This window comes from Mercenaria mercenaria, chromosome 4 (assembly GCF_021730395.1).
Source record: "Mercenaria mercenaria strain notata chromosome 4, MADL_Memer_1, whole genome shotgun sequence".
Taxonomy (NCBI): domain Eukaryota; kingdom Metazoa; phylum Mollusca; class Bivalvia; order Venerida; family Veneridae; genus Mercenaria; species Mercenaria mercenaria.
The window spans coordinates 57,262,860-57,289,889 of NC_069364.1; the positions used below are offsets into that span (position 1 = coordinate 57,262,860).

Here is a 27,030-nt window from a genome sequence, read left to right on the forward strand (position 1 = left end):
AACATAGACACCGGTAAATTTTCGTGAAATAAGTTTTGAAAATGTCAAGCCTGAAACAAACTCCCCTGACCTGCAGCGGACACACACGTCCAGTTGTGTTTTTAACATACAGCGATATAACTCCATTTGGTTATTTCTTAATTAGTGCGTCCAAAGGTAAAGCATGAAACCCAACTTATACTTCCTTATATTCGGATAAGAAACATTTCCGGATATTTCTTTCACGTCGGGTTATTATTTGTTAATACTAATTAAGTATATGTCGTATCTCAATACATCACTTTATAAGTTGATTTGATCTTCTTTTGATAAGGTCATGGCTACAACTGACATTAAAAGAAATTCATTAGTGACTAATGAACACATGCACTCAGGGTTCCCGCTGTCGGTCGCCAATGGCGCCAAATGCGACAAAATGTAAATTCTGGCGCTAAAAATCTTCAATTGGCGAATTTCATTGGCGCCTACAAGATAATCGTCGATCCAATCTTTCTCAATGACGCAATAACGGATTATCCGATATTTAACACTTCACGAAGACAATACACAACGTGTCAATATCGATTTACACCTCGGGGCATAATTTAAAACTTCGCAGAGTCACTAGAGCATTCCTCCACGCAAGAACGATTATCAGTCAATCTGATTCGCCAAATTTAGCCCCGCCTACTTACACGAAAGCAAATGAAACGAAATATTAGCTGCATGCTTCGTCTAATGCACCACCTTTTTTATGATGCAAAAAACGCGAGATGAATTTACAGGTTATTTTAATGACAATCTGATTCGCCGAAGAAACTGAGGCCGAGAAAATGCCGGAAATAATGACACGTCAAAGCGCGATGAAAAGATATACATATTCTCCGATCGTTAATAAATTTTGCACAAGCTTAAATAAATCTACGCTAAATTTCAGTCGCGGTCGAATAATTTCAATAGAAGAATTTTTGAGATACAGATGAACTAAAGCAGTTCTTTTATGTGCCCAACGTAAAGCATTGGTACACCAATAATTTTAAAAAGCTCAACCCCAAAGCCTCAAAACAAAGTGCTAATAATACCTGTAGGTGGTATTTTCGCTATACAATAGTATGTATGAAAGGAAATAGAAATTTAGTAATATATATAATGAAACTTAAGCATTTTAAAAAGCTTTTCAAAAGTTATAAAATAATATAAAACAACACTGTTTTTGATAAAAGACCTAAATAAATTTTGAAATAAAAAGTTAAAAGAATAAAGATATAAATATTCATGTTTTAAAAACATCTATTTAGTGAAAATGACCATTAAAGGGAGATAATTGAAAATAGCAAACTATATAAATAGATAATTTTATAGATTGAGCAATTACTATGTTTAGAAAATGTTCTTGAAAATGGTTGAGAAGATTAAAAAAACTATTTTTGATTCAATGTGATATTAGGATAAATATTCATGTTTTGAAAACATCTATTTAGTGAAAATATCCCTTAAAGGGAGATAATTAAAATGGCAAACTATATAAAGGGATAGTTTTATAGATTGAGCAATTACTTTTGTTTAGAAAATGTTCTTGAAAATGGTTGAGAAGATTAAAAACTATTTTTGATTCAATGTGATATTAAGATAGACTGGGTCAAGAGCAAATTGCATGGTTACTGTAAAGAATCAAAGGAAAAAGAGACTGAAAAAGAAAATGGTATGTTGCCCATGACAGACTATTGGCTCCAACTTGAGAGCCACTGGCGCAAACTTTTCCTGATTGGCGAATTTGTTGGCGCAAAGTGAAATTGACCCAGAGGAAACCCTGGCACTGTTCAACTTTTTACTGTATTCTCCATGTATTTTTGTGTGTCCCCCCCCCCCCCCCCCCCCTCCCCCCATGAATGGTGGGGGCATATAGATTTGCTCTTGTCTGTCCATCTGTCCGGAGTTTGTGACATGCCTAGCTCAAAAAGTATTCAATATAAATTGATGAAACCTTGCATGAGTCTTTATCATGATATGAACATGTTTGTGATGCTCATAGCTCAAAAAGTATATCGTCTAGAAGAATGAATCCTTTTCATAAAATGTTTGTTGAGGCTATACCCCATTAAGACTGCAAACATTTGAATTATTTCCCTTTATTTGTGACAAATATACCAGTGGGGGCACACCCTGTGTCCTACAGACACATTCTAGTTACTTATATTACTTATACTAGCTTAAGGGATGTTGTTTAATATAACATCTTTTTGTTTTCATTAATATGGAATATAGAAAGGCAGTACTTAGCTACTTCTTCTCAGCCTATTCAATTGCACAGGCTAGTACTATAACGGAGACCAAACCACACTGAATTTCCTTTGTATAGAGCAATCACTGTGTCACTAAAATACCATTCCACAAAGATATTGATCAACAGGTAAATACTAGGGTCTGATCCACTTTATTTAGGACAAGCAGCAAGAAAAAAGTGACCATTATGTAATTACTAAGTTCATCTAGATCTAGAAAGATGTCAAAAATAAATTCATTGATTTTAAAATCAGCACTTACAACTCTTACTCCAGTGACAGTTGCTGCAGATTATATCAGTAAAGACAAAAGTGTCCCTTAAATAATAAATGACTCAGGGTTCTCGGAAACGCCGAAATCGGCGTCCCTGTACGCATAATTGGTCCCGGTATACGCGTGTTTTTTGCATCTTAGAGGTCCCCGGACGCACGTTTCTGCAGTGAGATGCAGTGAAAATTAATTGATTACATAAATTGCGAATACACAAGGTTTGACGAGAGAGCAAAATATGTGGGCGGAGTTACTCGCTTGTCACCGATAGCCGCGTATAGCCTATCAGCGTTGCCCGTTTCCACTTCACCGCGAGACAGATCAACTGGAATACATGTGATTGTCGATATGATTGCATAGGTGACAATTTCTAATTGCTAACGACGGATTACGTAGTGTTTGAAGTAACTCTGATTGTTTTCTCACGTACTAATTACCAATTTTAAAGAACTTTTTAGAATCTTTTTAAAAAAATGATAATTAGGCTTAATTATGAATGTCCGAGTAATTTTAAGATGCTGTCGATGCCGGTCTTAGTAACGTGATTATTTTTCTGCAAAATCGCTGATGTTATTTGAGGAAGCATTTATTAATATGTTGATCATAGACATACTGTGCATTCTTGTATTTTAGAGAGTATTAAAATAAAAGTAGTAATTGTTTATATATTTTCTTTTCACTGTATGTTTATATACGTTTCCATTCTGAAATAAAAATGTGAAGAAAAAATTATCAGGAGCGATTTTTGGGCAACTTGATATTTTCACAAGGGGGATTTTGTCCAACTTGACAACTTCACTGGGGGATTTTGTCCAGGAAGATCAGAAACAGCAGGGATGTGGGGGTGGGGGGAGGGGGATGTTGTCCAGGGGTGATTTTTTCTTACATTAAATTTTGACTACATGTGACCTATTTTATCTTTAGCTTTTTACCACACCTTAACAATATTTGTGTGAAGAATTGTGTTTACAAAATGTCTGTCGGCCTACACTTAATTTGACAAGTAACATAGAGGCCTGTGTTTTGACGAAACATTTAAGTCTGTCCGTCAGTCTAGTCAGTAGTTGGGACTGCAACTTTTTCAGCTTTGGGAGTCCCAGGACTGCAACTTGAAATTGCTAGTGAGAACCCTGATGACTAGTATTGTTATACCCCCACCAAACATGTTTGAGGGGGGTATATAGGAGTCAGTTTTGTCGCGTCCCGTCGCGTCCCAAAATCTATTATCTCAGTTATTACCAAATGGATTTGATTCAAACTTAAAATACCTGTTCCACCTTATCACCCACATCATGTGACACAAGGTGCATAACTCTTGACACCAAGTTTTCATGAATTATGTCCCCTTTTACTTAGAATTTAGGGTTAATTTTGCTGTATTTTCACTCTATCTCAGTTATTACTAAATGGATTTGATTCAAACTTAAAATAGATGTTCCACCTCATCACCCACATCATGTGACACAAGGTGCATAACTCTGACACCAACTTTTTTTATGAATTATGCCCCTTTTTACTTAGAATTTAAGGTTGATTTTGATGTATTTTCACTATATCTCAGATACTACTGAATGAATTTGATTCAGACTTAAAATAGATGTTCCACCTCATCACCCACATCATGTGCCCACATCATGTGACACAAGGTGCATAACTCTGACACCAAGTTTTCATGAATTATGTCCCCTTTTACTTAGAATTTAAGGTTAATTTTGTTGTATTTTCACTATATCTCAGTTATTATTAAATGGATTTGATTCAAACTTAAAATAGTTGTTTCACCACACCACCTACATCATGTGACATAAGGTGCTTAACTCTGACATAAATTTTTTATGAATTATGTCCCCTTTTACTTTAAATTTAAGGTTGATTTTGATGTATTTTCACTATATCTCAGTTATTACAAAATGGATTTGATTCAAACTTAAAATAGATGTTCCACCTCATCACCCACATCATGTGACACAAGGTGCATAACTCTGACAGCAATTTTTCATGAATTATGCCCCTTTTTACTTAGAATTTAAGGTTAATTTTTATGTATTTTCACTATATCTCAGTTACTACTGAATGGATTTGATTCAGACTTAAAATAGATGTTCCACCTCATCACCCACATCATGTGACACAAGGTGCATAACTCTGACACTAATTTTTCTTGAATTGTGTCCCCTTTTACCTAGAATTTAAGGTTAATTTTGATGTATTTTCACTATATCTCATTCTGATTGGCTTAGAGCCAAAGGGAAGTAACCTTTTTTTAACTTTTGTATGGAGTTTCTTCACCTTAAATTCCAGGAATTAGTCTATTTTTAGAAATCCTATTTTTAGATTTTCAATATTTTAGGTATTTTTCTAACTTTTTTATTATAAGTCCTATGTAAAAAGTAAATACATTTTTCTGTGGTAACATGGGTCGGTAAGACACTTTTTTGTATTCACTTTTAGTGTATCTCTAATATTAGAGATTTAATATATTTACTAGTATTACTATACTAGTATTATACTAGTATTACTTACATATGGAAGCCCAGGATGAAGTACTCCAAAGACTAAGTATTTTTAAGATTTCTTATGGTTGCCATTCTTCTGTGACAAGACCGTATGGTGGGGGTATGAGTCACTCCTGTGACAGGTCTAGTTTAAAATATTTGTAATTTGAGTGTGGTGTGACAATTAATTAACATGATTAATGGGCAAGTAGATTTTGTGACTACTAGTCCTATAAGCTGAGTAATAGGAAAAAATTTACACACCATCCTGTTGTTGGTATTATGAGTAGCTGCATGGCAGTGAAAGAAAAAGAAATAATTGTCAAAAGTTGTCAAAAGTGAAAGAAATTTAAAGTATAGGAAGCAGATAAAATCTGGGCTCAAAGAACAAGCTTAAAGACTCAGACTCGTAAGTAATTTAATAATACGGTACATGTAATTACATATTTATACGAAGCAGTTTAGGCTTCTGTCTAATAATCCTTATTTCTTAATTGATTTAGTTAGCAGGAAAACATGGTTTTCAAGTTCAAAGACCCCAAAGATCAAAATTAATGGCGATAGCATTTTTTGACAATTCAGGGATTTCCCGGACGCGTGTTTTTTGCATCCCTGACTCATATTTTAGGCCAATGACTCGCATTTGTGAACTGGCGTAGGTCCGCGGGACCCACTTTTTCACCAATCCAATTTTCAGTAATTTGGTCCTTTTCTGTATTTAAGCTTCTTTAGCTCATCTGATTTTTTGAAAAAAAATGATGAGTTATTGTCATCACTTGAGCGGTTGTCGGCGTCGGCGTTGCCTGGTTAAGTTTTATGTTTAGGTCAGCTTTTCTCCTAAACTATCAAAGCTATTGCTTTGAAACTTGGAATACTTGTTCCACATCATAAGCTAACCCTGTATAGCAAGAAACATAACTCCATCTTGCTTTTTGCAAGATTTATGGCCCCTTTTGTACTTAGAAAATATCATATTTCTTGGTTAAGTTTTATGTTTAGGTCAACTTTTCTCCTAAACTATCAAAGCTATTGCTTTGAAACTTGGAATACTTGTTCACCATCATAAGCAGACCCTGTACATCAAGAAACATAACTCCATCTTGCTTTTTGCAAGATTTATTGCCCCTTTTGGACTTAGAAAATCAGTTTTCTTGGTTAAGTTTTATGTTTAGGTCAGCTTTTATCCTAAACTATCAAAGCTATTGCTTTAAAACTTGCAACACTTGTTCACCATCATAAGTTGACACTGTACAGCAAGAAACATAACTCCATCCTGCTTTTTGCAAGATTTATGTCCCCTTTTGGACTTAGAAAATATCAGATTTCTTGGTTAAGTTTTATGTTTAGGTCAACTTTTTCTCTTAAACTATCTAAGCTATTGCTTTGAAACTTGCAACACTTGTTCACCATCATAAGCTGACCCTGTACAGCAAGCAACATAACTCCATCCTGCTTTTTGCAATAATTATTGCCCCTTTTGGACTTAGAAAATCATTTTCTTGGTTGAGTATTATGTTTAAGTCAACTTTTCTCATAAACTATCAAAGCTATTGCTTTAAAACTTGCAACAGTTTTTTACCATCATAAGTGGACACTGTACATCAAGAAACATAACTCTATTCTGCTTTTTTGCAAGAATGATGGCCCTTTTTAGACTTAGAAAATCATGGGTAGGACAATATTTCTATTACACAAAAAAAATCAGATGAGCGTCAGCACCCGCAAGGCGGTGCTCTTGTTTTGGTAGTTACTGTCACTGGCGCTTGCACATTTCAAGTGTCTAACTGACACACGGTTATGGCTACCGCTGCTTGTAATAAATTCTCCGCAGACATAAATATTAATGCGAGGAACGATCCAAATAATATTAGCCTAGGCCAGTCTGATGACTTTGAAACTATTACCAAGGGAAACTCGAAAGAAAGAAAGTTTTTATACAAGTGGAATGTGTATCGAAACTGTACTATTGAACAAACTTCCTGCTAAAGACAAACCACAGTCATAGTCTTATAAGTTTGATAACACCCTCAAACTATGACAAAATCTAGTAAATGGCTACACCTTGGAATTTTTAGATGACATGAATCATATAAAAAGGTAATTATCAGGGTTACCAGTAGGATGAATAAAAATAGATACAGGTCAGCTTATAAGTGTAATATTGTATCTTTTAAATTGTTTAGATATTTATTTCCCCCTTCGAAGTAGGAGGGGTATATTGTTTTGCAGATGATGGTCTGTTGGTCGGTATGTAGACCAATTGGTTTTCGGATGATAACTCAATAACGCTTGAGTCTAGGATCATGAAAGTTGATAGGGAGGTTGATCATGACCAGCAAATGACCCCTATTGATTTTGTGGTCAGTCTGTCAAAGGTCAAGGTCACAGTGACCTGGAACAGTTAAACGGTTTCCGGATGATAACTTAAGAATGCTTGTGCCTAGGATCATGAAACTTGATAGGGAGGTTGGTCATGACCAGCAGATGACCCCTATTGATTTTGAGGTCAGTAGGTCAAAGGTCAAGGTCACAGCGACCCGGAACAGTTAAACGATTTCCGGATGATAACTCAAGAATGCTTGGGTCTAGAATCATGAAAGTTGATAGGGAGGTTGGTCATGACTAGCAGATTACCCCTATTGATTTTGAGGTCAGTCGGTCAAAGGTTAAGGTCAAAGTGACCCAGAACAGTTAAACCGTTTCCGGACAATAACTTGAGAATGCTTGGGCTTAAGATCTTGAAACTTGATAGGGAGAACCAGCAGATGACCCCTATTGATTTTGAGGTCAGTAGGTCAAAGGTCAACTCAAGGTCAAAGTGACCCAGAACAGTTAAACCGTTCAGGACAATAACTTGAGATTGCTTGGGCTTAGGATCAAGAAACTTAATAGGGAGGTTGATCATGACCAGCAGATGACCCCTATCGATTTTGAGATCAGTAGGTCAAAGGTCAAGGTCACATTGACCCAGAATAGTAGAACTTTTGTGTACAGTGACCAAATAATTTCTGTTCCTTGTGCAATTACTGAATGCATCAGGGGGCGGGGGGAGCATTTTATGTTCTACAAGCTCTTGTTCAATTACAATTCATGAAAATCTCATTAAATATAATTTGGGACCCCCAAAAGTCACCCAGGACTCCCAAACTGGCAAGTGTAGGAGTCCCGGGACCCCCATCCAGAAAAGCCAAAGGAAATCCCTGACAATTTAAGTAAGCTGGAAAATGTGCTTACTACTTTAGAGTTTTCTCTTAGCTATTGAGAAAAGTTTTGTATTTTTTCATTAAATCTCAGGCATATGTCAAAATATATACAACAGCCATTTTTAATGAATACTAGACTTCAGAGGTACAAAGGTAAAGCATGAATATTAGTTGTATTTTGAAAATGGCTTTCTGACAAACCTTAGCATATACTGATACTGGTTTGATTGTTGTTGTAAATACTATGGATGGTGGTGTAATTATTGGAAGTAAATGAGAAAGAGAAATCTTCTTGTATTTCAGTATCAGTGTTCCTTAAATTAAATTAATATTATTGTGATCAGTGGTTAGATAATTACTCAATTTTGTTACAGATGGAAAACCAATGTTGCGTCAGGGTGACACAGGTGATTGGATAGGAACCTTTGAGGGTCATAAAGGGGCTGTCTGGGGAGCAACCCTCACAAGAGATGCTGATACAGCTGCAACAGGAGCTGCAGATTTCACAGCGTAACACTTTAAATTTTCATCAGTTGAAGACATACAACCATAGGCTACCCAACCTATAGTTGAGGCCCTAATTCATCAACTTTCTAAACAGTCAAGGGGCCAAACCAGTTTTTATAGTGCATCTCGAGGGGTGAATGCGAAAAAGTTCTAAGTGCTTCTTTATTTATATGCACTTAGAACTCTTTCACATTCACCCCTCGATCTGTACTGCTTAAAACTTGTAGATATTGTAACTTCAGGAAGCTGTTATAAAAATTGTTGTTGAAATTTGAGCATCAGTGTGGTGAATAAGGGTCTTTGTGTAACTAACAGTATCCCAAAAAAAATATTTGTGATGTCACAAATGGGTATAGACTAGCAATGTTAAAAGTAAATGCAGACTTGTGTTTCAGTATTCATAGCATTGCTAAAAAGTTTTATTAGCTCGACTATTCGAAGAATAGTCTAGCTATTGTACTCACCATGGCGTCAGCGTCACAACTTGGTTAAAGTTTTGCATGCAAGCACATACAGACATCATTTAAAGGCATATAGCTTTGAAACTTATTTTTTCTTTTTCTAGGTCAATTACCAACCTCATTGGGTCAAGTTCGATAACTCTGACATGTATTTTGAGCAAATTATGCCCCCTTTTGGACTTAGAAAATCCTGGTTAAAGTTTTACATGCAAGTTACTATCTCCAAAACTAATGCAGATATTTGAATTGAAACTTCACATGTGTCTTCGGGGTTATGAAACTAGTTGATAGCATCAAGTCCCATAACTCTGACCTGCATTTTGGCCAAATTATGACCCCTTTTGGACTTAGAAAATCCTGGTTAAAGTTTTGCGTGCAAGTACATACAGCTATTACTAAAAGGCATATAGATTTGAAACTTATTTTTTCTTTCTCTAGATCAATTACCAACCTCACTGGGTCAAGTCCCATAACTCTGAAATGTATATTGGCCAAATTATGCCCCCTTTTGAACTTAGAAAATCCTGGTTAAAGTTTTGCATGCAAGTACATACAGCTATTAATTAAAGGCATATATATTTGAAACTTATTTTTTCTCTTTCTAGATCAATTACCAACCTCACTGGGTCAAGTCCCATAACTCTGTCATGTATTTTGGGCAAATTATGCCCCCTTTTAGACTTCTGGTTCAGGTTTTGCGTGCAAGTTACTATCTGCAGAACAAATGCAGATTTTAAATTGAAACTTCACATGTGCCTTCGGGGTTATAAAACTAGTTGATTGCATCAAGTCCCATAACTCTGACATGCATTTTGGTCAAATTATGTCCCCTTTTGAACATAAAACTTCTGGTTAAAGTTTTGCATGCAAGTTACTATCTCCAAAACTAATGCAGGTACTGGATTGAAACTCTATAGATATTTTAACATTTAGGGTAACATTTTCCTGCTTCTGGGACAATAATTCGAATAGTCGAGCATTGGCATACGGACAGCTCTTGTTTTTAAAATATTTTTATATTCTTAACTTTCCTTGTGTGTAATTGAAAACAAGTGCACTTTGCAGAGATGTTCAGTCATTACCTTAGAGGCAAAACCTTCTTGCCACAAAACCTTCTTGCTAGCCTATCAGAGGGTTAAAAGAAAAGTGGATTAGTACATGCACCAGTATTTTTAACCCACCATCTGATGATGGTGGGCTATTCAAATCACTCTGCGTCTGTGGTCCATCGTCCTTCCATCTGTTAACAATTTCTCGTTATCGCATCTCCTCAGAAACTACTGGGGGATTTTGACCAAACTTTGTCAGAATGATGTATTGGTACCCTAGTTGTATCCCCCTGAAAATCAGACTGGTTCAACAATTTTTGAGTGAGTTATGGCCCTTTGTTTATTTTTATATTTTACATAGATTTATATAAGGAAAAACTTTGAACATCTTCTTGTCCAAAACAACAGGGCCTAGGGCTTTGATATTTGGTATGTAGCATCATCTAGATGTCCTCTACCAAGATTGTTCAAATTATTTCCCTAGAGTCAAATATGACCCCGCCCCAGGGGTCACATGGTTTATATAGGGAAAAACTTTGAAAATCTTGTCCAAAACTACAGGGCCTAGGGCTTTGATATTTTGTATGTGACATCATCTAGTGGTCCTCTACTAAGATTGTTTTAATTATTCCCCTAGGGTCAAATATGGCCCCGCCCTGGGGGTAACATGGTTTACATAGACTTATATAGGGAAAAACTTTTAAAATCTTCTTGTCCAAAACACAAAGCCTAGGGCTTTGATATTTGTAATGTAGCATCCTCTAGTGGTTCTCTACCAAGTTTGTCGAAATTATCCCCCTAGGGTCAAATATGGTCCCGCTCGGGGGTCACATGGTTTATTTAGACTTATATAGGGAATTTTTTTTTAAATCTTCTTGTCCATAACCTACAATATTCAAATTTGGATCACATGTATAGTTTTGAGTGGAAGGATGAACCTTGACATGAGTTGACCTTGATCTTGACCTAGTGACCTACTTCCACATTTCTGTAGCTACAGCCTTCAGATTTGGACTACATAAATATGTTTGTGTACCGAAATAAACATTGACCTTAACATTGACCTAGTAACCGTCTTTCACATTTTTGAAGGTACAGGCTTCAAATTTGGACCACATGCATAGTTTTGTGTTCAGAAATGAAATTTGACCTTGATTTTGACCTAGTGACCCACTTTAACATTTCTCAAGCTATAGTCTTCAAATTGGGACCACATACATAGTTTTGTGTTCCGAAATGAAATTTGACCTTGATTTTGACCTAGTGACCTACTCTCACATTTCTCAAGCTACAGCCTTCAAATTTGGACCACTTGCATAGTTTTGTGTACCAAAATGAACTTTGACCTTGAGCTTGACCTAGTGACCTCCTTTCACATTTCTGCAGCTACAGCCTTCATATTTGGACAACATGCATAGGTTTGTGTATCGAAATAAACTTTGACCTTGACATTGACCTAGATACCTACTTTCACATTTTTAAAGATACAGGCTTCAAATTTGGACCACAAGCATAGTTTTGTGTTCCGAAATGAAGTTTGACCTTGATTTTGACCTAGTGACCTACTTTCACATTTCTCAAGCTACAGCCTTCAAATTTGGACCACATGCATAGTTTTGTGTACCGAAATGAACTTTGACCTTGAGATTGACCTAGTGACCTACTTTCCAATTTCTCAAGCTACAGGCTTCAAATTTGGACCACATGCATAGTTTTGTGTTCTGAATTGATATTTGACCTTGTTTTTTTACCTAGTACCTATTTTCACATTTTTCAAGCTACAGCCTTCAAATTTGAAGCACATACATAGTTTTGTATACCGAAATGAACTTTGGCCTTGAAATAATCTACCTACTTTCACATTTCTCAAGCTACAGCTTTCAAACTTGGACCACATGAATAGACCACATGCACAGTTTTGTGTACCGAAATGAACTGTGACCTTGATTTTGACCTTGAGCTAGTCTTGAAATTTGGAACATTCAAAAATGGTTCAATGATGGGCACCAAGATCACTCTGTGATCTCTTGTCTGAAAAGTGTTTCATATAAAAGTAGAAACAATCTTGAGGTAAAATTCTAGAACTTTAATATTTCAGTAAAATTAAAACTCAAGTATTGTATAAGGCAACATACCATTTTGTAGCCATATTGTTAGCAAAAATTCAAATTTCATAAATGGTCAGTTCACATAATCCATATTACATGTACTTATGGAACTTGTCACTAACAAGATTGGTCATTCTTATGAATATTGAAACTCTAAGGGCTCATGGTCAATGAATATATATTTATTGTTGTTTAAATTTACATCTTCCAGTAAGATATGGGATGCAAAATCTGGTGAAGAGTTGCATACGTTTCAGCACAAACATATAGTGAAGTGCGTAGATTTTTCTCGAGATGGGAACCATCTTCTGACAGGCAGCCAGGAAAAAATCCTCCGAATATTTGACCTTATTCAATTAGACAGTGGTAAGTATATGCAGGTAGTTTGTGGACATTCTCCTTATGTTTAAATATATTTTATCTGTTTTTTAGCTCACCTGAGCACGAAGTGCTCAAGGTGAGCTTTTGTGATCGCCCTGTGTCCATCGTCAGTCCATCTCAACAATTTGACTCTTAACATTCTAGAGGTCACAATTTTGGCCCAATCTTAATGAAACTTTGTCAGAATGTTACCCTCAATAAAATCTTGGAAGAGTTTGATATTGGGACATCTGGGGTCAAAAACTAGTCACCAGATCAAATTAAAGGAAAAGCTTGTTACCACTCTAGAGGTCACAATTTTGGTCCAACCTTATTTAAACTTGGTCAGAATGTTACTCTCAATAAAATCTTGGACGAGTTCAATATTGGGTCATCTGGGGTCAAAAACTAGGTCACCAGGTCAAACCTAAGGAAAAGCTTGTTAACACTCTAGAGGCCACATTTATGACTGTATCTTCATGAAACTTAGTCAGAATGTTAACGTTGATGATCTTAAGGTCAAGTTCGAATCTGAGTAATGTGGGGTCAAAAACTAGGTCACCAGGTCAAATCAAAGGAAAAGCTTGTTAACACCATAGAGGCCACATTCATGATGTATCTTCATGAAACTTAGAATGTTAACGTTGATGATCTTTAGGTCAAGTTCAAATCCGAGTCATGTGGGGTCAAAAACTAGGTCACCATGTCAAATCAAAAGAAAAGCTTGTTAACACTCTAGAGGCCACATTTATGACCTTATCTTAATTAAACTTGGTCAGACTGTTAATCTTGAGGATCTATAGGTCACAGTCAAATCTGGGTCAGGTTGGGTCAAAAGGTAGGTCACTAGGTTAAATCAAAGGAAAAGCTAGTGAACACTCTAGAGACCACATTTATGACCATATCTTTATGAAACTTGGTCAGAATGTTAATCTTAATGATCATAAGGTTAAATTCCAATCTGGGTCAGGTGGGGTCAAAAACTAGGTCACCAAGTCAAATCAAAAGTAAAGCTTGTTGTACCCCCCGACAACAAAGTTGTAAGGGGGGGTATACTGGTTTCAGGTTGTCTGTCTGTCTGTCTGTCTGTCCCTCTGTCCGTAGATGCAATCTTGTGCGCACCACCTCTCCTTATCCCCTTGACAGAATTTAATGAAACTTCACACAAGTGATCAGTACCAACAGTAGTTATGCATGGGGCATGTTAGGTTCTTTTAGAAAAAAAATTTGCAGAGTTATGGACTTTGTTTTTTGTTACTATACTATATACATAGACACAATCTTTGCACACCATCTCTCCTCATCCCCTTGACACAATTAATGAAACTTCACACAAGTGTATCAGTACCAACAGTAGTTGTGCATGGGGCATGTTAGATTCTTTTAGAAAAAAAAATTGCAGAGTTATGGGACTTTGTTTTTTTGTTACTATACTATATACATAGACACAATCTTGTGCGCACCATCTCTCCTCATCCCTTTGACACAATTTAATGAAACTTCACACAAGTGATCAGTACCAACAGTAGTTATGCATGGGGCATGTTAGGTTCTTTTAGAAAAAAAAATTGCAGAGTTATGGGACTTTGTTTTTTTGTTACTATACTATATACATGTACATAGACACAATCTTGTGCGCACCATCTCCCCTCATCCCCTTGACACAATTTAATGAAACTTCACACAAGTGATCAGTACCAACAGTAGTTGTGCATGGGGCATGTTAGATTCTTTTAGAAAAAAAATTTGCAGAGTTATGGGACTTTGTTTTTTTGTTACTATACTATATACATAGACACAATCTTGTGCGCACCATCTCTCCTCATCCCTTTGACACAATTTAATGAAACTTCACACAAGTGATCAGTACCAACAGTAGTTGTGCATGGGGCATGTTAGGTTCTTTTAGAAAAAAAATTTGCAGAGTTATGGGACTTTGTTTTTTTGTTACTATACTATACTAGTATACATAGACACAATCTTGTGCGCACCATCTCTCCTCATCCCCTTGACACAATTTAATGAAACTTCACACAAGTGATCAGTAACAACAGTAGTTGTGCATGGGGCATGTTAGGTTCTTTCAGAAAAAAAATTTGCAGAGTTATGGGACTTTGTTTTTTTGTTACTATACTATATACATAGACACAATCTTGTGCGCACCATCTCTCCTCATCCCCTTGACACAATTTAATGAAACTTCACACAAGTGATCAGTAACAACAGTGGTTGTGCATGGGGCATGTTAGATTCTTTCAGCGACAAAAATTGCAGAGTTATGGGACTTTGTTTCTTGTTAACATACTATATACATACAGTCTGCATATGCAATCTTGTGCGTGCCTAATCTACCAAACCCTTGCACACAATTTAATGAAACTTCACACAAGTGATCAGTACCAACCCTAGTTGTGCATGGTGCATGTTATATTCTTTTAGATAAATATTCTGCATAGTTATGGGACTTTGTTTTTTGTTACTATACTGTATACATACAGTCACATTATTATGCAATCTTGTGTGCGTCAAATTGCAATGTACTGTGTCAGTGCATGCGGGGGGTACATTCATCACCTTTAGTGATAGCTCTAGTTAACAATCTAGAAGCCGCATTTATGACTATATCTTCATGAAACTTGGTCAGAATGTTATTCTTGATGATCTTTTGGTCAAGTTCGGTTCTGGGTCATCTGGGGTCAAAAACTAGGTCACTATGTCAGATTAAAGGAAAAACTAGTTAACATTCTAGAGGCCACATTTATGACCATATCTTAATGAAACTTGGTCAGAATGTTCATCTTGATATCTTTAGGTCTATAGGTCAGGTGAGCGATACAGGGCCTTCATGGCCCTCTTGTTTTTTAATGGACTTGTTCTTTTTAAGGTTTTACTGGTAAGAACAGTTGGGAGATCCATAGCTGAGTGGTTAAAATCACTGACTGCAATCAGTTGCCAATCATTACTTTGGTTAAAGTCATGCTCAGCACTCAGTTTAAGGTTGGTGGTTCTGCCCAATCTGTAATACAGTTCAAGGGAGGATGGCAGATAAGCCTAACAAACATTGAATTTCAATGGAAATATAAAACAGTTTACTTGGGAGTGATTGTTGCAGAGTGTTTCAGAGATCTGTTTGTATTTGTAGAGCCTATTAAGAGTTTTACTGGGCATGGAGCCTTTATAAAGAATGCTGTGTTTACAAAAGATGGGAAACAAGTTATCAGTGCAGCAGAGGATAAAACCATCAGGTAATATATTACAATGGGGCTTATCTGTGGATAGATGCCCACTTTGTGTTGCAGTGATACTGTGACCATTATTTTTGTGGGGGACTATTTTTGTGCCAAAATAGTGGATTTTTTGTTTGTGATGCTCATAGCTTAAAAAGTATATGGTATAGAATAATGAATCCTTTTCATATTTTTTTTTATGCTAAACCCCATTAAGACCGCAAACATTTGAATTATTAGTCCCCTACTGGTTGAAAACCAGTTTCGGGGACTATAGGAATGCACTTTTCCGTCATTCCGTCCGTCCGTCCGTCTGTCCGTCCGTCCGTCCGTCCGCAATTTCGTGTCCGGTCCATAACTCTGTCATCCATGAAGGGATTTTAATATTACTTGGCACAAATGTTCCCCATGATGAGACGACGTGTCATGCGCAAAACCCGGACCCCTAGCTCAAAGGTCAAGGTCACAATTGGAGGTCAAAGGTCAACAGGGCTTTTTTCCTGTCCGGTCCACAACTCTCCCATCCTTGAAGGGATTTTAGTATTACTTGGCACAAATGTTCCCCATGATGAGATGATGTGTCATGCGCAAATCCCGGACCCCTAGCTCAAAGGTCAAGGTCACAATTGGAGGTCAAAGGTCAACAGGGCTTTTTTCCTGTCCGGTCCATAACTCTCCCATCCATGAAGAGATTTCAATATTACTTGGCACAAATGTTCCCCATGAGGAGACGACGTGTCATGCTCAAAACCTGGACCCCTAGCTTAAAGGTCAAGGTCACAATTAGAGGTCAAAGGTCAACAAGGCTTTTTTCCTGTCCGGCCCATAACTCTCCCATCTATGAAGGGATTTTAATATTACTTGGCACAAATGTACCTCATAATAAGACGATGTGTCATGCACAACTTTCAGACCTCTAGCTCAAAGGTCAAGGTCACACTTAGCAGTCAAATGTTATCATAGCATGAACAGGGTCTGTTTCGTGTCTGGTCCATAACTCTGACATTCATTAAGGGATTTTAATATCACTTAGCACAAGTGTTCCCCATGATGAGACGACGTGTCATGCGCAAATCCCAGACCCCTAGCTCAAAGGTCAAGGTCACAATTGGGGGTCAAAGGTCAACAGAGTTTTTTTCCTGTCCCGTCCATAACTCTGCCATCCATGAAGGGATTTTAATATTACTTGGCACAAATGTTCCCCATGATGAGACAACATGTCCTGCGCAAAGCCCAGACCCTTAGCTCAAAGGTCAAGGTCACAATTGGAGGTCAAAGGTCAATAAGGTTTTTTCCCTGTCCGATCAAGAACTCTGTCATCCATCAAGGGATTACAATATTACTTGGCATAAATGTTTCCCATGATGAGACGACGTGTCATGCGCAACACCCAGTACCCTAGCTTAAAGGTCAAGGTCACACTTTGAGATCAAAGGTCAAGAGGATTTTTTTCCTGTCCGGTCTATAACTTTGTCATGCAAAGCAGGATTTAGATATCAGTTGGCACAAATATTCCCCTGGATGAGACAACATATCATGCGCAAGAACCAGGTCCCTAGGTCTAAGGTCAAGGTCATATTTAGAGGTCAAAGGTCAAATTCAAGAATGACTTTGTACGGAACATTTCTTCTTCATGCATGGAGGGATTTTGATGTAACTTGGACCAAATGTTCACCACCATGAGGCACCCTTGTTTTTAGAATTACGTCCCTTTGTTGTTACTATAAATAGATTTTATTGTAACTTTTTTATTACTGGCGGTAGAGAAAAATCGAGACCGCTTTTCTGTGGTACAGCATGCATGTTACATCCAATTTTTAGGTGTATTTTGACCTATCTCTACCTGGTAAAGAGTTTCTTGTGGACTTATATTATATAGATTTTTTTTTTTTTTTTTTTTTTTTTTTTTAAAGATTAATTTCCCTTTGTTGTTACTATAAATAACTTACATGATAACATTTTTATAATCAGCCAAAAAAAATTCAATATGAAAACAACTGTGGGTTTTTATATATGCACATTTTAATCCAAGTGTGTTGTTATAACATATTGTATATGTAGTACAATATTGTTTATACATCATTGACAGATATCAGTTCATTATGTTATACTGCAGTAGAGAAAATTAGGTGCCTTCCAGTAGGGGACTTTGTATTGCATGGCAATACTTCATTCACTTGTTTCCCCTTATTTGTGACAAATGTACCAGTGGGGGGCACACCCTGTGTCCTTAAGACACATTCTAGTTTTCATGGATTTTGTGGTTGTGTCAGTCCTGGAAATCAAATCCTAATAAACAAACAAAATTCTTTCATTTTACCAGACGTTGAAATCCAAATATTCATATAATAATAATGAAAAATATTGTAATAATAATTTAAAATAGTGAAGACATTTTTTTAACAAGGGAACACATTCGAACAATCTTCCACGAGGCCCGCAACAGTTGCATGCATTCACACAAAATATATATGAATCATAAAAAAGGAAGTTACCTCCAGAGCTGCTAGCTACTAGGAAATTTGCTCTATTGTAGATATAAGGATTTAAAATGTTTAATTTAAGCTGCACTTTGTATATTATGCAGAAGGCCAAAGTTGAACTGGAATACAGAAAGTTTTTGCACTACTAGTATTTCTGGTTGGTTGGTGTATATTTTAGAGGATAACCTTAATGTTCTAGAATCCTAAAGCAAACATAAGAAGGTCTTTGAGATTTTATGTAGACGCAGATCTTTGAAATATCAGTACAGTTGTATAACAGAATGAAAAAAAAATAGCTTGTTATTTGGAAATTCGAGGGTTGTCCCAGAAAATCGTAGACTTTTTTTATTATTTCGAAAATAAGCTAGGCATAAAATAATTATTTTAGCTGATGTTATTTCATTGTATACTCTACAGGACTGTAGAGTTTAAAGTTAAATATCTGTCATATTATTTGAGTACTTTTTAAATAATGGATGGCAGTCAGTGCTAGTCGGCACACGCTCAATTTTCCCACTCCAACATTAGACAGCTTCATTTGAAATTAATGTAACTTACCCGATATACATCTCACCAGATTAAAAGTTATATCATCGTTAAGAGCCACATGTGGTGTGTAATTATGTTGCGTTTCAAGACTTTGACATCACTTATGTTAAAATAGTGACGTAAATTTTTAAGTAATGGTCGCATGCCATTTCAGAAATGGCGGCGTCAGATAAGTTTGCGGCGCAGAAAGTATTAAAGTTTTATGTTGCCCTCTCTTTGAATCACTCGCCTAACATTCCTTAAAACAATTTTGTCATGTAAAGACAAGTGTCCTGCAAACATTTGCCAAACTTCCCAAATTTTCCATTCCTTGCTTTACTTGTGAAGGGGTCATACCGCGATCTCTGCAAAATTTTATTAATATTTTCTGCATTGCGAAATTATTTGACGTCGCAATTTCTGAAATGGTGTGCAATCATTACTTTCAAATGTACATCACTGTTTTAATGTTAGTGACGTCAAAGACTTGAAATGCAAGATAATTATGCGCCACACATTGCCGTTAACAAAGATGTAAATTTTAATGCTGTGAGATATATATCGGGTAAGTTACACAAATTTAAAAGGAAACCACTTCTTTTTGTAGTGGGAAAATTGAGCGTGTGCTGATTAGCACTGATTACTGTCCATTATTTAAAAAATACTCAAATAATATGACAGATATTTAATTTTAAACTCTATAGTCATGTAGAGTATGCAATGAAATAACATCAGTTAAAATAATTATTTTATGTGTCGCTTATTTTCGAAAGAATAAAAAAAGTCTATGATTTTCTGGGACAACCCTCGTACTGTCAGCCTCTTTTCTGTTAGCAATATTAACTGTCCCTCTGTTAGCAATGTGATCTGGATTCAATGGTGACAATACATTTTCTGATTCCTGCACTATATGGAACACTGATGGACTTCACTCATTATTAGGATGAGTGGTTAACATCGCTGACTTCGAATCACTTGCCCCTTACTAATGTAGGTTCGAGCCTTACTTGGGGCATTGAATTCTGCATGTGAAGAAGCCATCCAGCTGGCTTACAGATGGACAGTGTTTCTATCCTCCACCTTAGCCATATGACATATACCGTAATTGTGTTGATGCAACATTAAACCAAACAAAAACAAAATCACTCGTGATTAAGCCATTAGTCCTGAATTCTTATGATGATAGATCATATTTACAATGTTATTGAAATTTCAGGGTATGGGATATATCATCTGGTTCGGAAGTGAGGAAGATAGATCTCGAGGCTGCCCCCACTAGTCTAGAACTTTCGCATGATGGATCTGTTGTCACAGTAACATATGGCTCTACCACCAGCTTTTGGAATGCAGAAACGTATGTAAAATGTAGTGACTTTTTTAATCATCAAACAAGTGAAAAAAAAAATTGAGAAGCAACTTGTAAAAGTTATAGACTAATTCTTTAACTATATGAGCTCAAAATTCTTATGCAAAAAAAAAGAAAAGTTGTATGTTGCTGCAAAGCTAATTTATTATTTCAGATTTGATAAGTTACGTGAGTTCCAATCACCTACTCAGATCAACACAGCTTCACTGCACCCAGATAAAACTGTATTTGTATGTGGTGGTGAAAACTTCATTATGTATAAATATGATTATGAAACAGGAACAGAGTTAGGTAAGTTTACTTATAGGACAACTTTGTTAATTCTGTAGTAGAAAGTAATACAGTTGGGTAACCCCTTCAACGTGGAAACCACTTTAAATTGAAGAACTGTCTTGGATCAAAATAAATTCCTTCTAGTTACGTAATCTTAACTGGAGAAAACATAACACTATTCTTGGCACCAAGTCCGTAAATTTCATGCGGTGTTAAAGATGAATATAGCTTAAAATATGACATTTTCATGGATTAGCATTGAAAGAAAATGATACAGTAAAAATTTATGACACTTTTTACCATACTAAAAAGCAGAGTCTTAACACAAACATTCATGTCAGTTTGCTGTTGTTTTACATATTTGCTTCCTTATACATCATGGGAATAGGTATATTTAAAGTGTTTAATTTTTTAGACATAACAGTTTTATAGGTCAGTTTGTTTTGTTTACATTTGTATTGATGCTGTAAAAATGTTTTCATAGTACATGTGAATCATTCAGCTCTATATTTCTTGGAGTATTCAGGAAAGTGTTATGCTCAGTTCTTTATTTTCCCTTTTTTTTTGCACTCCCCCATTTCTTTGGGAGGATTGGGTCACTTAAGAGTTGCCCTTGTCCATCCTTCTGTCCACATTTGTGTTGGGCATATCAGAAAGTGTTTGATCCAAAGTCACCAAACCTCACAGGATTGTTATTCAGCGTATGAAATTGTGCACCTGGTGTTTTACAGCCAGACCAGAGTTATGGCCCTTGACTTAGTCAAAAATATATGCATAAAAATGGCCTACAAGCTGGTGTTGCATGTATCTCAGAAAGTATTTGACCTCAGGTTATGAAACATTACAGGAATATTATTCAGTATGTGGAGTTGTGCACTTGGGTTGTTGTTAGAGATTTCATTCAGCCAGACAAGTTATGGCCCTCAACTTAATCAAAAATAAGCATGAAAGGATAGTTTGTGTCACATGCATCTTAAAACATATTTGACCTAAGACTATGAAATATAACAGGAATATTATTGTACCCCCCGACAACAAAGTTGTAAGGGGGGGTATACTGGTTTCAGGTTGTCTGTCTGTCTGTCTGTCCGTAGACGCAATCTTGTGCGCACCATCTCTCTTATCCCCTTGACAGAATTTAATGAAACTTCACACAAGTGATCAGTACCAACAGTAGTTGTGCATGGGGCACGTTAGGTTCTTTTAGAAAAAAAAATTGCAGAGTTATGGGACTTTGTTTTTTTGTTACTATACTATATATATACATAGACACAATCTTGTGCGCACCATCTCTCCTCATCCCCTTGACACAATTTAATGAAACTTCACACAAGTGATCAGTACCAACAGTAGTTGTGCATGGGACATGTTAGGTTCTCTTAGAAAAAAAAATTCTAGAGTTATGGGACTTTGTTTTTTTGTTACTATACTATATACATAGACACAATCTTGTGCGCACCATCTCTTCTTATCCCCTTGACAGAATTTAATGAAACTTCACACAAGTGATCAGTACCAACAGTAGTTGTGCATGGGCATGTTAGGTTCTTTTAGAAAAAAAAAATTCAGAGTTATGGGACTTTGTTTTTTTGTTACTATACTATATACATAGACACAATCTTGTGCGCACCATCTCTCTCATCCCCTTGACACAATTTAATGAAACTTCACACAAGTGATCAGTACCAACAGTAGTTGTGCATTGGACATGTTAGGTTCTTTTAGAAAAAAAAAATCCAGAGTTATGGGACTTTGTTTTTTTGTTACTATACTATATACATAGACACAATCTTGTGCGCACCATCTCTCCTCATCCCCTTGACACAATTTAATAAAACTTCACACAAGTGATCAGTAACAACAGTAGTTGTGCATGGGGCATGTTAGGTTCTTTCAGAAAAATTTTTTTGCAGAGTTATGGGACTTTGTTTTTTTGTTACTATACTATATACATAGACACAATCTTGTGCGCACCATCTCTCCTCATCCTCTTGACACAATTTAATGAAACTTCACACAAGTGATCAGTAACAACAGTAGTTGTGCATGGGGCTGTTAGGTTCTTTCAGCGACAAAAATTGCAGAGTTATGGGACTTTGTTTCTTGTTAACATACTATGTACATACAGTCTGCATATGCAATTTTGTGCGTGCCTAATCTACCAAACCCTTGCACACAATTTAATGAAACTTCACACAAGTGATCAGTACCAACCCTAGTTGTGCATGTTACATTCTTTTAGATAAATATTCTGCATAGTTATGGGACTTTGTTTTTTGTTACTATACTGTATACATATAGTCTATATATACATACAGTCCACATAATTATGCAATCTTGTGTGCGTCAAATTGCAATGTACTGTGTCAGTGCATGCGGGGGTGTACATTCATCACCTTTAGTGATAGCTATAGTTCATCATGTAAAGTTTTGCATCTTGGGTTTTGTTAAAAAAATTCAGACAAGAGTTATGGCCCTCGACTTAGTCAAAAATATGCATAAAAGAGCATAAAAGTTTGTTTCCCATGTATCATAAAACGGATGAGACCTAGGGTCATGAAATAGGAATATATAATTCAGCATGTGAAGTTTTGCACCTGGGGTTTTGTTCTGGATTTCTGTAGGTCCAGAGTAAGAGCCCTTGATTTAATATAAAATATGCATACAAGTTTTTGTTGCATGTATCTGAAAAACTGTTAGAATAAGAGCCATAAACCATTAGGGGATTGTTGTATATCATGTGAGATTGTGCACCCGAGCTTTTGTTTGGGATTTCACTCAGCCAGAGTAATTATGTCTCCCCCAGGAGACATATTGCTTTTGCCCTGTCCGTCCGTCTGTCCGTCCGTCCGTCCGTCCGTACGTCACACTTCATTTCCGAGCAATAACTGGAGAACCATTTGACCTAGAACCTTCAAACTTCATAGGGTTGTAGAGCTGCTGGAGTAGACGATCCCTATTGTTTTTGGGGTCACTCCGTCAAAGGTCAAGGTCACAGGGGCCTGAACATTGAAAACCATTTCCGATCAATAACTAGAGAACCACTTGACCCAGAATGTTGAAACTTCACAGGATGATTGGTCATAAAGAGTAGATGACCCCTATTGATTTTGGGGTCACTCCATCAAAGGTCAAGGTCACAGGGGCCTGAACATGGAAAACCATTTCCGATCAATAGCTAGAGAACCACTTGACCCAGAATGTTGAAACTTCATAGGATGATTGGTCATAAAGAGTAGATGACCCCTATTGATTGTGGGGTCACTCCATCAAAGGTCAAGGTCACAGGGGCCTGAACATGGAAAACCATTTCCGATCAATAACTAGAGAACCACTTGACCCAGAATGTTGAAACTTCATAGGATGATTGTACATGCAAAGTAGATGAACCCTATCAATTTTGGGGTCACTCCATTACAGGTCAAGGTCACAGGGGCCTGACCATTGAAAACCATTTCCGGTCAGTAACTTGAGAACCACTTGACCCAGAATGTGAAACTTATAGGTGATTGTCATGCAAGTAATGACCCTATGATTTGGGGTCACTCGTAAGGTCAAGGTCACAGGGGCCTGACATTGAAAACCATTTCTGTCAGTAACTTGAGAAACACTTGACCCAGAATGATGAAACTTCATAGGATGATTGGTCATGCAGAGTAGATGACCCCTAACGATTTTAGGGTCACTCTGTTAAAGGTCAAGGTCACAGGGGCCTGAACATTGATAACCAGTTCCGATCAATAACTTGAGAACCACTTGACCCAGAATGTTGAAACTTCATAGGATGATTGAACATGCAGAGAAGATGACCCCTGTTGATTTTGGGGTCAGTCTATTAAAGGTCAAGGTCACAGTGGCCTGTTCATGTAAAATCATTTTTTGGAAATAACTTGAGAACCACTTGACCTACAATGTTGAAACTTAATAGGATGATTGGACATGCAGAGTAGATGACCCCTATTTATTTTGAGGTCACTTGATCAAAGGTCAAGGTCACAGAAGCCTGAACAGTGACTTGAGAACCACTAGGCCAAGAGTGTTGAAATTTAGCGGGATGACTGGACATGCCAAGTAGATAATCTCTATTGCAGCCAACCATCAGTGTCTCTTTGACTTTCGCTCCTGACCCCTTTTGACTTCTTGCCAATAGGACTTTGCATTGGGGGAGACATGCGCTTTTTTACAAAAGCATTTTCTAGTTGTCCTTGGTTTAGGCGTAAAAAAAAAATTGTTTGTTTCCGGTATCCCGACCTACCCTAAATTTTTGGTCCGACCCTAAATGTTTTTATGGCCTTGGAGAATATTTTTTACAACTTTTTAACAAAAAGTTGCAAAACTGCACTTTTTATGCTTTAAACATGGCCAGTGATGTTAGAAATCAACTTACTGATGCTCTAAAGGCATAGCCCCCTTATTTGGAATCATTTTTCAACACAAAAATAATTTCCGGAAAGTCTCCCTTAAAAAAAAAATTTTCCGACCTACCTACCCTAATTTTTTTGAGCATGTTACTGGAAACAAAGAATTTTTTTTTTAGGCCTTAGTGAAAAATACACATAAAATACTTAAAAGTTTGTGTTGCATATATCTTGAAAAATATTTCACCCAGATTCATGAAACCATAAACAGTGGCAGGAAGTATTGGCATCTGTGTCTTGTGGACCACACATATAATTATTTATTGCTGTAACTATTTCAGAGGCATTTAAAGGACATTTTGGACCAATACATAGTGTAAGATTCTCACCAGATGGAGAAGTTTACGCCAGTGGCAGTGAGGATGGAACACTGCGACTATGGCAGAATACAGTTGGCAAAAATTACGGACTCTGGAGATGTGTTCAACCTGATGAAATTACTCAGAATTCCGATTCAACACCTACTAAACCAGAAGCTTAGCATTTTATGGACAAACTAATTGTGTTATTGTGCTATTTATTGTTTTTGCTGTCAAACTTCTGCTGTTTCAGCTTTGGTAAAGCAACCAGACTCAGCTGTCAGTCATCTTATTTCTTTAGTAAATGGGCCCGCCCACTTAGCTCAGAAGCGAGAGCGCCGATCTACAGATTGCGTGGTCATGAGTTTGATATCTGGGTGGGGCATATGTGCTTCGTGATGATTTGATAAAAAACATTGTGTCAGAAATCATTCAGTCCTCCACCTCTGATTCATGTTGAGAAGTTGGCAGTTACTTGCGGAGAACAGGTTTGTACTGGTACAGAATCCAGGAACACTTGTTGGGTTAACTGCCCACTGCTACATAACTGAAATACTGTTGAAAAATGGAGTTAAAGCCAAAACAAAACAAATCTTTAATAAAAGTTCAGGAAAATAAATTTAGTAAGATAGTGTGATCTACAAATGCTTTTCTGAAGTCAAGAAATACAGCACCTATGTATTTTCCAGAATCTACCTCTTTCAACCATGCATCTGTTAATAGCCTGAGAGCTGTATTGCATGAATGGTTAGGTCTAAATCCTGACAAAGTTTCATTTGAAAAAAGACAAAAATATGCCATTACTATATATGTTACTTCTGCTTCCCTACTTTTGGTTGAATCTTTGTAAAATTTTATTATTATTTATGGATGACGATTCCAGTAATGAAACATGGCACTGACATATCATATCATGACCACTGCTGCATAAAGTTTGTAACAGTAAAAAATTGTTTTTGGCATCAAAGAGAATAGAGTATTTGTCTGGACTGTATCATTGTTAATTATCTTACAAGTCTTTTTCTTTAAACTGCTGTTATGGAAATATTGAGGGTGAATTGATTTAAGACATACATGTGATTAAACATATTGTTTTCTCAAGATAAAGATAACTGTAGTCCAGCAGTTTAGTTTTTAGATAATTCGTTGTCAGTCATTTGCAGATATTACTGTCGGTTACTGGTTATAATGTCAAATTTTTTAGGTTGTTAGGTTAATGGATTGCCGTCACAAAACAGTTGAGGCAAAATGTTAAACCCATGTACATGTAAGCAGCTTCCTTACACATGTGTGACTGATCTCACAAAAGATGATGCCTCTAAAGTAATTTGAGCTGCACCATGAAAAAACCAACATAGTGCATTTGTGACCAGCATGGATCCAGACCAGTCTGCGGATCCACACAGTCTGGTCAGGATCCATGCTGTTCGCTTTCAAAGCCTATTGCAATTAGAGAAATCGTTCGCGAACAGCATGGATCCTGACCAGACTGTACGGATGTGCAGGCTGGTCTGGATACATGCTGGTCGCAAATGCACTGTGTTGGTTTTATCGTGGTGCAGCTTATTTGTTTTCCATGCCTGATTCAGGTGGGGAAGTTGTCATCTGAGATATACTTGGTACTCACATGGAGCACTGACCATGACAACATCACCAAAAAGTGTTTGAAAATAATGTAAAGCCCATTAAAAAACAAACGTGTATACTATTTATGACTGTTT

General features: G+C 36.7%; 1 protein-coding gene across 1 annotated transcript; it reads left to right on the forward strand.

Annotated features, from left to right (window-relative positions):
* LOC123551822 (serine-threonine kinase receptor-associated protein-like) lies at positions 1-26,434 on the forward strand. The gene is made up of 7 exons (XM_045341031.2): positions 1-156; positions 8,605-8,740; positions 12,567-12,721; positions 15,858-15,960; positions 20,170-20,307; positions 20,474-20,610; positions 25,292-26,434. The coding sequence occupies exons 1-7, from the start codon at positions 42-44 to the stop codon at positions 25,489-25,491; spliced, it is 984 nt and encodes a 327-aa protein (XP_045196966.1). The 5' UTR covers positions 1-41; the 3' UTR covers positions 25,492-26,434.
* The last annotated feature ends 596 nt before the right edge of the window (positions 26,435-27,030 follow it).